At 38.0% G+C, this 14,075-nt stretch overlaps 2 protein-coding genes across 2 annotated transcripts in view; both read right to left on the bottom strand.

Moving 5' to 3' along the window:
• ck (unconventional myosin-VIIa ck) overlaps positions 1-8,157 on the bottom strand; it is a 21,587-nt gene extending 13,430 nt beyond the window's left edge. The window contains exons 1-2 of the mRNA XM_018512005.1: positions 7,271-8,157; positions 2,799-2,845 (exon numbers count right to left, since the gene is read on the bottom strand). Of these exons, the coding sequence (XP_018367507.1) occupies positions 2,799-2,816 (18 nt within the window). The 5' untranslated portion in view covers positions 2,817-2,845; positions 7,271-8,157. The remainder of the gene's footprint in view (positions 1-2,798; positions 2,846-7,270) is intronic.
• Positions 8,158-9,338: 1,181 nt separating this feature from the next.
• Positions 9,339-12,881, bottom strand: Wdfy2 (WD repeat and FYVE domain containing 2). Its single transcript, XM_018512040.1, has 7 exons — positions 12,636-12,881; positions 12,021-12,162; positions 11,729-11,934; positions 11,393-11,632; positions 11,150-11,288; positions 10,867-11,066; positions 9,339-10,775 (listed from the first exon to the last, which is right to left on the bottom strand). The coding sequence occupies exons 1-7, from the start codon at positions 12,794-12,796 to the stop codon at positions 10,637-10,639; spliced, it is 1,227 nt and encodes a 408-aa protein (XP_018367542.1). The 5' UTR covers positions 12,797-12,881; the 3' UTR covers positions 9,339-10,636.
• Between the last annotated feature and the right edge of the window lie 1,194 nt (positions 12,882-14,075).

The raw sequence follows: 14,075 nt of genomic DNA, 5'->3' as shown, positions 1-14,075 counted from the left end.
TTATTATAATTTCGCACTTGACAATCCTAAATGTAATATAGTATTTCATGAACATGGTATATTATGTACTACAAAAAATATACTTGTTGGGAGACTCCACCGCGTCTCCTGATAATACATGGTGTTATATAACATACAATATGAGCCGTTTATTTTTAAAGTGACCTAAGTCCATTAAAAAAAAAAAAATGTTTATGACAGCTAACTTCAAGTTGTACACGCTACTACAAAGGTCAACAACAAAACATTGAAAAATGGACTTAGGCCACTTTCAAAATAAACGGCTCATATAATCAACAAAGGCTTTAGTTGTAAACAATAAGAGTCGTAACTTAAGGAGCATATAAGCCTAATGCTGGATGTCCTTGTCTTATTTTCCTTTCAAAAATAATTTATTTATAACGTTTTCGACCATTTATCTGGTCATCTTCAGTATATAAAATTACTTGCCATCAATAATTTGACATTCAATTGTAATCAGTTACAATTCAAATTCGCCGCAATACATATATATATATATATATATATATATATATTATAAATTCTCACATATCGTCAATGATTCGTTTAGTTGTCCTATGATTATAGAATTATTCTTTCCGTAATCTTTATTTATCGTTCCTTATATTGTAATTTCCTTATTGTATCGTCCGTAAATGTTCATTGCGACATGATCATGGTCGTTGCAATACAAAAGTGCCAATTTCTGTATCTTGGATATGATCATCCTGCAATTTTCATTTAAGCTATCTACAAACTTTTTGCTGAGTGATGATTTCAGACGTTTGTGATTATTTCAACAAGTAATGTTTTTCGACTCATAAGAATAGGACGACTAAACGAATCATTGACAATATATGAGAATTTATAGTATATAAATATATATTGCGGCGAATTTGAATTGTAACTGATTACAGTGAATATCAAATTATTGATGGCAAGCAATTTTATATTACTGAAGATGACCAGATAAATAGTCGAAAACGTGTTATAAATATATTATTTTGAAATAAAGGAAAATTAGCCAATGACATCCAGCATTAGGCTTATATGCTCCTTAAGTTACGACTCGTATTGTTATATAACAGTTATATTATTGAGCGCGAAATTATATGTTGATGTCACTTTTTTATTTGTTGTGTCGACTGGAATGTATCGCATATGTTTCATTGGTCGTCAGACGGAGATGTCCAACGTGAATTGTTGAGGGTAAACGTGACGCTGCTGCTGGTAATCGTCGCCTTTCACTTGCCTTCGCGAAAAACGCGATGCTTCTCATCTCCCGCTTACCACCGCTTCGTAGATTTACCGATTGACGTCTACCGGCGCGGTACGGCGCGGCGTCGGGAACGTCAAGGAAGCCAATGGACCGAGTCCTCTTGATTTCTATAAGTAAATCTCGCGACGCTCTCTATCCCGTTTTCCTTTTCTCCGAAAATATTTTTCTTTCTTTCTCAGTCCGTAATAACTGTTAACGTCAGGGCATCGCGCCTGTACGATATATCACGTTATACGATACCCATCATCACGTTACCCATCATCGAGTTACAAAATAAAACGATGTAAATATGACATGTTAGATTACACCCTCCCATCATTTTGTCTCTTTTAGCCTTTCTTTTAGTCTTTCGATCGCGAAACGCGCTTCGCTTCAACAGGTGCTTTATTATGTTGCGCCTTATTTATTATTTCCAGCTGATATCTAAATATTTCCTAATTATTGCCCTCGTCGGCACGGCAATTACCTCGCGTTCGAAAAGTTGGAACGATATGTGGTATCAGCGTAACGCTATGCGAGATCTTTTTTTATAAAACGTTCGTGTAAAATAACCGGTTAAGTCCGGTACGCTATAGGCTCTTGCTCTTGCAATTGAATTTCAAATATTCCCTATATTTTATAGATTTTCAAATCTGGAGACGCATCACATTTGTCGAAATATACGAAAACATAATAAAAACAAATTGCGAATAAAGAATACGCGTACATTCAGCGCTTCGGGTCGCATTATCGGAGTGACTAGTGTGACTTGCAATTAGCGCGGCGGTACATTATCATTGTTTACAACGCGAGAGAATACGACGATTCTTGGCTGTTCGGTTATTTTCACTCGTCACAGATTCCTACTGACCGTGTTCGAGGAGAACGACGAGGAAAGCGGTAAATGTAATGGATTAAGCCGCGCGAGAGATCTACCGTACGTACGCGCTCAGGCTTTATCGAATTTACTTATTGTTAGTTTCGCCTTTCGCGATATTTGATTGGCTAACGCGCTCACACGTAAATTTCTAGCGCTTTTCTCCCGCAGGAAATTCTTTGCTGTACATACCATCGACAAAGTACAAGTTGCGAACGCGTTTCGAAGCATGTCCTCCGCATCGGAGGACATCGAATACCTAAAGCATCATCTACAATCAACAGTAGCAGCAGTAGATTAAGGAGTAGACGTAGAAATCAACCAATCATGGTCGACTGTGAGAAGGATAATAAACTATGATTGGTCGATTTCTATTCCTACTCCTTAATCCACTACTGCTACTTCCCATTATAGACCACGCATAATACTTTTGTTTTGAATATAATGCGTTATCGCAGCGGTTAAAAATTAATTTATCAAGTAGAAATGTGCCCTTACGCCCTTATCTCGTGTACATTACAGCAAGATCAAAATAATACGCAAGTAACGCCGCAATCAAAGGAAATGTTTACATGAGCGCTTATTACAGCAAGATCAAAATAATACGCAAGTAACGCCGCAATCAAAGGAAATGTTTACATGAGCGTCTACATAAGAACCTACCCGTGTGACGATGACCATCTCTTAAGTCGTGGTTGTCGGCACTCCGCCTAAAAACAAATAAAAAATACATATATAAATATATCGAGTGGTGCGTGTACATTCTTCGTGCATTCGTATACAACAATTTTATCTAGTGGTAGATGACTGTACAGACTCTCGGTCTGTGAATTTTAGAAATGGCCTATTACGCATATACATATGTATATGTATAAAGTCTTGAAAGACGTAAGGAAAGATATTCGCGAGTGAGAATTTCATCAGAAGCTACTATCTGCAAGGGTACTCAATCCTGAATCCCGAGAATCTGACGATATACGCGTCCTAGATGCGTGTCGCTATATCTACATATTTAGGTAAGCCTGTTCTATAGATATTCAATAGACAATCGCAAGCCGTAAGCCGTGTAAAAAATTAGCCAATCATAGTCGATTCTTTTTTTCATTATTCAACTATGATTGGCCAAATTCTTACGGCTTAAGGCCATGACACATAAAAAATTTAAGGCAGTAAGACGATAGGTAAGCAGTAAGGAATCAACATGTTGGACTGGCTACTGTTTACGTTATGCCTTACGGATTCTACTGTAATTGATCAATTAGCTTACTGCAGCTTATGTCTTACTGTTCAAGTTTTTTTTGTGTGCCATGGCCCTTTCGGCTTGCGACCCTATTGTAGAACAGGCTTTAGAGGAGAAGCGTCTCGCGGCACGCTCGTCGGAGATGTCTGGTCGATCACCGTTAGCGTGCGGAAGCATTGCAAACCTGTTCGCAAAAGTGGGTTAGGCAGTTTGCGTTACCGTGCCATACGGCTCCGTCGAGAGATCCATCGAGAATCCTCTCAAGATCTCTCTCTCTCTCTGTCTTTCTCTCTTTTCTAGCACAGCCATCTGCAGTTCCAATACCACTGCACCGCGTTATCATGAATCGACGAGCTTCGTACAGTATACATATATTCCAAGAAACTCAAGCGGAAAAAGGATTCTTTTCAGCGCAATGAATCTTTCCAATAAGATCCATCGCGGCGCGATTGTATAGGTGCGATGTTATATTATTTTTCGTTCTTTTCACATAAGCCAGAATTTTCAGTTTAAAATTTGTATAATAAGTAGATTGTAAATTAAAAAAATATTTCTCCGGATTAATTTAAATTTCTTATACAGTACGATGCACACTTTTACGCCAATCCCGCGTGAGGACAAGATTTGTGATTTCATACTCGAGATCATGTAACAATGAGCATCTGGATTTTATCACGATAATGTGTCATACAATGGCTCTGTAAGTTATACAATCTAGGTACATTTAACATTACGAGGAAACCGACAACAGATCAATTTTCAAACGGATTGCGACAGAATTTACCGAAACGAGCTATAAAATTCAATTTATCGTGATGGATGGAACGTATCAATTGGATGTATCCATCTATTGATTTGTGATTTTATACGGGTATAGCAAGAGATAGATAGAGAAGATAATATTGTTCGTGGATTGATCTAAGCGAATAGGTACACATACCCAGCTAACGCTAAATATTCATAGAAAGTTCGATTTGTATTCTCAATGTGCCGAATATTGCGACACAGTGAAAGAATCATCACAGAATATACAAATGTCGACGAAATGTTCAGAATATTCTATGAATATTCTTTGTATATATCACGAAAATCGCGAGCGAGCGAGCGAGCAGTACACATTTCCGCCGACAGAGGGCCGCGGCGGGGAGCATTTACTCGTTAACAAGAATCATCTGGGAGAGAATATTAGGAGCGCAGCATTTAACCATAAAATTAGGTTCCAAGGTGAAAGTGTGAAGTGTGTTTTTCAAAGCAAAATTTTGTTTAAAAACTGATTCAAGAACAATCAGACCTGGAATTTCTGGAAATATTAAAATTTTGCGAAACACATATGGAATGTTCTCGGAATGTTTTTTGGGGATTTTAGGAATCTTATGAATATTTCAGGAATATTTTGCGTCAACTCTGTGTGTGTGTGTGTGTGTGTGTGTGTGTGTGTGTGTGTGTGTGTGTGTGTGTGTGTTTGCGTGCGCGTGTGTTTTTGTCATCGAGTTTGATAATTTGTTGCTTTTACCGAACGCACAAGAAAAAAAAAGAAAGAACTGACTTTCTTAAAATTCGAATAATACAATTACATAATAGTTTTAAAAATCAAAATTATCTTTCTTGATTATTTAATTTCCATATTGTCATTACAATCCTAAAATGATTTAATTCAGAAAAAAATTATTTCTTTATCTTTAGAAAATGTAGGTCTGTTTTTAAAATCTTGTTACTACAGTATAAAGATTAAGAAAGAGAAATGATGAGAATCAGTTAGCTGGCTGTTTTGTTTAGTTAAAAATTCTAACAAATCTCCTAGCATCTTTCTGCTGCTAATTACGAATGCATTACGTTATCATTTATGCGAGCGAGCATCTTAATATTGTCATTCGATCCAAAGTCACATTTTATAATGTCATACTCCGTATTACATATTATTTACTCCGTATCTGTTATCGTTAACAATAGATATTACGAAATTTTTAAATCATTGTTGCGTTGTTAATTATAGAGAAGAAATGAGATTCGGAGATGATTGAGTCGAATATTATATATATATATATATGTATACGTCTGCGTCGATTCGTTCCGCGAACGTTTGAATTATAAGATGATTGTTTTAATTTTATAGGCGGGCATTCTTGTCTCGCCATGAACTTGAAGCACGGGCGTGAGCACAGAGCAGTCGCAGTCGCAGTCATTGACTTTGAAAATATCTGTGGAGAACGGTCAGTGGCGTAGGCGCCACACGGGAGACTTTAACGGGTGATCAAACGAGGCGCGGAGGATCGATCACATCAGGAGAACCCATACAACTTGTTTTTCTTTTTATAACTCGCCCTCCCGAGAAAACGTAAAAGTACACTGCATGGATAAGTCAAGGAATTGTCTTCCGGAAACCGTATTTCAGTTTGCATTAATTATAGTCTGAGTATGACCTGTATGACAGCAATCAATATTAGTATTAATATGTATCGATATCGCAGTGATTAATCGCGTTTTAATTAATTAATGGTGTATCGATACGCGGTTAATAGAAAATTGTTAAAAAGAGATAAAGATGACGTTTGTTCTGAGGAATGCGAATATTGTTATCAGTGTTAACGTGTGTACAGGGTGTCTCACTTGCCATAGATTCTTTCAGCAATTCGGGATCGATTTACCTTTGCGTTTTGCGAGAAAATCGAGGAAGCCAATTCCAGTTTATAGCTTTTACAATTGTTATGGTCATATGTATATCCTTACGGTCAAATTTCAAATTAAAATGTTATTAAAGCGAACTTCAGAACAAAAATTAAATAGAGTAAAAGATATGTTTCGAAAACGTAATCTATTTGATAATTCATAGTTAGCGTAATTTGCGAAAAGACTTTTTCGGTCACTTATCATTCGTCTTTCGATCGTCTTGAGATGTTTTCTACTTACGAAGAAACGATCACTTTAGATCCTGTCAGAGAATCGATTATTAAAAAATAACTCGTGACACATAAAGAATAAATTGAGACACTCTGTATAGATAAGCGAACAGTCAAGTGAGCCCGTAATTATAGTTTTATCTCTCTCTCTCTCTCTCTCTCTCTCACTCACTCTCGTCGTCATACTTATCTCTACTATCGTAATACCTATCGCTTGCGACATTCGCACGCGTACATGTATCGAAGCAATTCGTCGCACTTAACTTTTTTTTTTATTAAAGCGACCGTCTCTGCAATAAGATGCATTCGATTCACGCGACAATAATCGTGGAAAGCGTGAAGCACTATTATGCGGCATTTAGATTTAAAATTAAAAAGGACAAAACTCGAGAACTTTTGATTTACCGGTAAATACGGTGCGGTATTAAATAAAGTTTGTTTTCGCACATTTAAATGAAGGTTTACAAAATCAGCCTGGAAAAATAATTTTATTAATAATTGCAACGATAGTACCTGGCCACGCTAATCGGTTCTCGTGAGTACGAATTGAAACTTATTTTAGAAAAGCTCTCATCGCCGTTATTTCTTCCGAGAACGACTTCCATTCGAGGAATAATTCAACATTCGAGCAAGTTCTTTGAGGAGTTACAATTACATTTCTTGAAAAACGAACTATCGAGAGAAATAAGCTATCAGAAACGTTTGAAACTTAAATTGTCATTTTTCCTAAGTAACATGCAAGTTGTTGAGCTTTTCTAAACTGATTATCGTTACGATCGCGCGTATTCATTCCCGAAACGATCAAGCAACCAAATGCTCCTCCATTCCGCTTCGTTCATCTGAAATATGCGCATCCGCCCTGTTCGGTGGACTGTAGGAATAATAAGCTCGGTCCCGATTCTCGAGATTGCAATCGGAGTATTCAGAGCAATGACAGAGGGCACGAAGGAGCACGTTATCCTGCATGAATCGCCAACTTGCTACCATCACGTACATACCTGTTGCGAGTAACGAGAAACACGACGAGAGCGGCTATATGTCGGCGGCACGCTCCATTAAGAGACACTACACTGGCACTAGACTTCCGATGAGGGGCTCGATTTTCATATCCACTCTCTTTGAAGATCAGCACGATGAGCACGGTCAAGCGAGTGAATAAATAAATAAATAAATAAATAAACGAACGGACGGACGGACGGATGGAAGAATGGACAGATGGACTCGAGATGGAGATGCGTTCGTGTAATGATGGAGACTAAACGTAAGCGAGCACAAGATAATCGAGGTGAGATCGCAGGAGCGAACACAACCGGTTGCGACCTGGAGAGTCGCGCGGTAGACACGAAGAGTGATCGTCGTCGTCGTCGTCGTCGTCGTTGTTCCGGAGGATGGAACCACGGTGAACCGGCACATTAACACGTCCGCTCGGCTTCGGAGTTCGGTTCGGCTGGGATCGGGTGTGCCAGTCTGCAGTGCCAAGTGCCCAAGTGCCAGGTGGAAGCTGGCTAAGCGCGAAGGTGGTGGTAAGGTCTTACACGCTTCGGACCGCTTCGGGCCGCTTCCCCTGTCCCCACCGCGCTCGCACACTCGCTGCGGCGCGGCGGGGGCGAGGGCGAGGGGATGGTACTTTGATACCACGTCCAACCACTGTACACAACCAACTGTGACGGACCGACTGGTGGTCGTCAGCGTTCGCCAAGTCGAATCGCTTCCTGCAGTCAGGTAACAGATTAGCTATCTCGCCGTTCACCTGGCATATGTATACCCCGTGTATGCGATCTCGTCTCTAATATAGAATCGGCACTATCGGCTGCGACCTGTCTTGTCGACGACTTGCATGCGAACAAAAGAAACTGATAATATTTCATTTTAACATATCCTAATGTCCCGCACGCCTGTCGTTTAATATATATTATAATTCGATCTCTTTCTCTCTCTCTCTCTCTCTCTCTCTCTCTCTGTGCGCGCGCGCGTGTATGTGTGTGTGTGAAGAAAACTGCGCAAACTTGATCCTATTCATTTTCATCGAAAAAAAATCCACAAGATTGCACAACTGTTTTACATTGAAAATATATTTCCATTTTGTATCAATTCGACGTGTGAGTAGAATACATACACGTGACTTAATCGCTTTTTACATTTTTCGCAGTTTATATGTACCTATATACTGTGTTTCGGTAGTGAATTGCAATCGTCGCAGCGTACAGTTTAACATTTATCCGTCTGTTTCTTTACACATGCCAACTACGAATTTCATAGAGTTTCAAGCCGTCCATAGTCGACATAAATAATATACACAGTTACTTGGTCGTGCAACACGTGTGGCGTAATTTTTATATAATAAGAAGCACGTTCATATATTATTTAGGTAATATAAACATATACATACTTTTTAGCAAAACATATAAAAATGCGATAATACTTGTTATAGTGTTCTCTAATCGAGCTTATACTTGTATTTGTATTCAATATAGATAGTTTACTTGGACCGTACGTACGAATTGTATTCGCACGTCTGGCTATTCAAAATGCAAGATTTATCCTGCGAATAAATCTAAATACATTTTGATAACAAGGATGATTTCTTCCATAGTGATCGTCTTTCTTGCAAAATTGCGATGGAGAAATCACGCGACGATGGTGATACTGATGAAATAATTAACGTATATACGAATGTTTAGGTACAAGATATGCATTTTATGTATGTATGTATGTATATACATTTATCATACGAGGATGAACTGATTAAATTGCATGCAGTATACATTGCCTGGCGTATATGTGAAATGATCTAGCTCTTTGCTACTATATCTTACCTATCTACGAATTTTCAGATTTTTCAACACATAAAGTTCGAAGGAAGCTCATCATTGACCGTTTTTCACAAATGTTGATAAAATTTTTATCAGCCAGCAAGGTACACGACAGAGCAATATCTATAAAGTAATATTTTTCTTTTTCTTTGCATTCAAGGAAATAAATTATGTATGTGTGTGTATATATATATATATATATATACACACATATTATTTCTAGAACAGAATATTTGTAGGAAATTGTGTCAAGGGCGAATTAACTCTTTGCATAGCTTGTATCTATCTATTGTACTTGAAGAGACTTGAATGCGAGTCAAGAAGTAACTAGTATTATTAACTGCACTAGTGGATACTCTGTCTGCTTCGCGTTTTCTCACAATACGATACAATAACATTAAACAATCTTGTATGAATTATATAATAAATAAGATTAGGACTTGGTACAAGATGCATTGCTACTTCTCTGAGTCGATTCAAAGATAGTATAAGTAGTTTAAGATTTTTATGTTTAAATTGCTAGTAGTTTTTTTAAATAATGTATAAGGATGTAAAATATGTAGAAAATGAATTGGAAATTCTTAAAAGATTTTCTCCCTCTCTACTCTTATATCAGATAAAACACATTAATACTTAAATAGTTTCGATGCTTACATCACTGGTCGGTTGTCAATCAGTACTTTCTTGATTATTTTTTAAATCAAAAATTTATTTAAACAACGTAAAGATATTTTTAAGATTCTGATAGTAACAAAATGTATAATATATACGACGATTATGATGTATATGTATAAAGTTGCAAAACGATCTTGAGATATGGGCCCCTCGATTCGCAATGTGTAACATACGTGTAATCTTGCAAATTTTGAAAAAAAAATCGGTGATTGCATAAAGAGTTTTATTCGAATATTTAACGAAAAGATTTTATCTCGAAACCATCTTCGATTAACATGTAAATATGTTATATAAAAAAAATTCAATATTATACATATATATATATATACTCTCGGAAAGATATTTTAATACTGTTAATTACATCTGTGTTGTGTTGTGTTGCGTCGTGATTACCACAATGTCGTCATCCTGGTTTTTCAAAGGGAGTCCATGTATCTTGCATATACATATATAATACTATTTACGTTTGTGTAATCACGTTGCGCAGTCGCGCAAGCGCTCTTCTGGAAGTAAATACTTTTCTACATCAATATACAACATCGGGTTTAAAGACAATGCCACTGAATTAACAGGTTTACGTCATATTCGTTATCTCTCCAATTATTTCCTGATTTCTCATACAGAAAATATGGATATGGATTAAGCAGACTCTAGCGTTATCACCGACAAACTGACAAATGATCGCTTCATACTCTATCAGTTTGTCGGTCCAACTCGGATTACGTAATCACCGATCACCGACTTCACAAACAGGCATAATTACATATATAATCACAAAAATAGGTTCCAGAGTATTCTTCCGAGTATGACGATATTTCTCAGTGATTTGATTCATATCACGTAATTTAAATTATCGACATACATACACGTAGAAATTCACTGAAAGAGCGCGGACACATCCCAAATCTTAATAACGCGATCTTGGCCGATAGTCAATAATCTTCGCCTAGGAGCATCTAAATCCATCCCGATGACACTATGCTTGGCATCATGGAAAGAGGCCAACGATGATTGGCTACATAAATCAAAAGCAAATATTGTATGTTTTGCTTAGTCTTCGCTATTAGTCTTAAGGGAGAATATGATGGGAGCTCATGACAACTTACTTTTCCGACTTGAGCTGTATGTGACATTGATCGCAAACTCTCACTTCGAACTCGAAGCCCATCGCCGGTATCGGTATTCGTTGCGATGTGCAGCGAGCGCATAACGCGCGACCGCAATAGCGACAGTGATGCTGCCTCAATCCCAACTGTCGTTGATCCATCATAGCTTTTATATTCCAGAAGAAGGGTCTTCCACAAGCCTGGATTACGTTGGAGCATCTTAGAGTAATGTTGTAAAGTGGAACATTGATATTGTATTTAAAGACTTTCTCTCGAAACACACCTGACAGACATCGGATTCGACCCAAGTGGCGGTTTCCTTCCTATTTGACGCCATATTCCAACAAACGATCACGCCGTCCTCGCCTCCGGACAAGAGCAAGCGTTCGACGCTTGCGTAGCATAATGCCGTTACTTTATTACTGAAAGAGAGAATTTTTTTTTTCAGAACATGTTTTGAAAGTAACTTAAGTAATATTTCCGACCAACCAAAATTTTTGAAAGAATTTTTCGCGTGCGCGCTTACTGGTGTCCCTGAAGTTCATAAGCGGTGCCTTGACGACCTCCAATGTCCCAAACAATGATGCTTTGATCAAAACTACCAGAAAACAACAATTGTTTCTCCGAGTCCCATGCCAACGTGTGGATACTTCCCGTGTGCGCCTTTAATGTAGTAATGAAGGTAACGCCATTATTGTCCAGCTTTAGCATGGCTATTTGACCAGAATAATCTCCTACGAAAGCGTGTTTGGATTGGGCGTCAAATCTGTAGACGCGCGAGTTAAGTTTCTCATAGATGAATACGTTCTACCAAAGTATCTTTCATTTGTACAAACGCGTAAGACTTTTTGCAAAAGGATACTGTAGAGCGGTGTACCACGCGTCTGTTTGGTACGATCCCAATTTTTGTCCTGTTTCGGAGCTGTGTAATTGAAATAATTTATCACGGCCTATACTCAAAACCCATTCAAAATCTGCTGCAAAAATGATTCCTGTGATTCTTGCTTGGTGCGCTAGATAATCGCGCATAGCTGTCATTCGATTGTAATCTTGCTCCAAGATAAATTCCTATAATTCAAAAGGCAAGTCAATATCTATAATCCCGGTCAAGTACAATTCTAATGATGGACAGAGTAAAAGGTGACATGACATACATTAATGCTTCCATTATCCAGGCCTACAAATAACTGCCTCGTTTCTACGCAATAGTGCATAGAGGTAGCACCTGCTGGCATGTATTGACAAATACTCGGCCAATAATGACCAGAATCTCGCTTCAGCCATACTCTAACTGTTCTGTAAAAAAAAGTCAAAGTAAAACAAGTGATTAAAGGTCACTCTTTTAAAAAAGTCATATCCTGCAATTGATATAACGATACATATATAAAAGAACTGTGTGTATGCGTTTAAGAATTAGAGAGAGAGCACTTGCCCAGATACCACACATACGCACACACGAATATATGTAGATGTGTATGTACATCAAAATTTTCTATATGTTGATACAATTTGATACAGTTCTGATTCTGTTTAATATATAAGAACGTAAACAGTACATACGTAACGTATAAAATAGAAAAATGGGTGTTTCAAGGTGTGTCCACGTAGTGAAAAAATTACGCGCAATTTTCACAACGAAAATAAAAAATTCTAAAGGTGGAAAATATAAATAAAGAGAGACAAGATAATAATACAAACATATGAGAGGGCGTGCGCTTAAGAAAAATATCGAAAATACGCAGTCTTGGAAAATATCTACGGATAGGTACCTGTCATCGCAAACACTGATTACACCCTCTTCCCGCGGGATAATGATAGCCGCATTAACGTCGTCGCTGCAGCCCTCCAATTTTGACAGGAGGACCGGCTTACGGCTGCTGCTGAATTTATCGTGATTTACTCCCGGGGCGGGCTTTATTTCCGCTGCCATTTCTTAATCGCGCGAACGTTATAACAAGTTCACAAGTGCAATTGCCATTTGACAGTTGTCAGATGCTGAGCACGATGCTCGCGGATCAGAGATAGGGACTCCAGCACATATCAGTAGAGACCACGATGTAAGAATACAAGGTGTACCATTGCTACCATTGCATATAAAGGTACATTTTCACGTGCTGCTAAAATAAGCAATTAGAGCGACAGATTTGTTGCTCGTTATCCAGCGGCTGAAATTTTGTAGTTTGAACAGTCTCAACTACAAGCGTCAAACGCTATTGACAGTGCTGATACAGTATAAATAAGAACAGTAGGTACACTCAGTTAAAAATAGTGGCGATCGTTCTGCACAATTCTGTACAATTTTCAACATGGCCGAGTAGGACATAAAGATCAAATGTGCCGACACAGAAGGCCTATTCTTTTTGGCTGAACTTTTGCACCAGTTCATCTTTCTTCCTCTTCTTTCCTCCCGGATAGTTCAGCCAAAAGTTCAGCAAAAAAAAAACAGGCCTAAAGTGTACCTACTGTTCTTACTTACCCCGGATCTACAATAGAGTTTTAAGCCTTGCCATAAGAAATGAGCAAATCACAGTCGCTTATTCTTCTTGAATTCGACTGTAATTGGTCAATTTCTTACGGCTTAAGGCGTCGTTTACAATACACGGAGTAAAAAGTAAGAGTAAGAAATTGACCAATCACAGTCGAATGTAAGAAGAATAATCGACTGTCATTGGTCTTCTTACTCTTACTTCGTGTATTGTAGACGACGCCTAAGGCTTAAAATACCTATTGTAGATCCGGGGTTATACTGTGGTGCTGACGTACTGTATCGACCGTGTTGACCACCGTTGACTGCGATATACATAACCTAATTTATTCTTTTTTTTTATTACTGATCCAGATAGAGGATTCGATGCAATCAGACTAATCTAATAACTGTTTAATTCAGCGTATTAATATCGCAAATGATACATGAAAAATATGAACAACGTATTGAACCTGTCGCTCAAATGTAAAATTTAATGTTTCTTGTCCTTTTTCATGTATAAAATCGTCGCTCTAATAGTTTCGCGACAAAAGTCGTCACGTGATCGTTTTTGTGGCTGAAATGGTTAGTTTGAGGGCCGGTTGTTCCACCTTTTGATAAATTTACCTGTTGGGTAAGTAGCAAGATTACCCAATCACATGCGCGGATTACCAGATTTACCTTACAGATAAAATTTACCAAAAGATGGAACAACCGGCCTATTGTAGATCCGGACTAAAGACTA

This window comes from Trachymyrmex cornetzi, unplaced genomic scaffold (assembly GCF_001594075.2).
Source record: "Trachymyrmex cornetzi isolate Tcor2-1 unplaced genomic scaffold, Tcor1.1 scaffold392, whole genome shotgun sequence".
NCBI classification, from domain to species: domain Eukaryota; kingdom Metazoa; phylum Arthropoda; class Insecta; order Hymenoptera; family Formicidae; genus Trachymyrmex; species Trachymyrmex cornetzi.
This window is presented reverse-complemented; position numbering and strand designations above follow the sequence as displayed.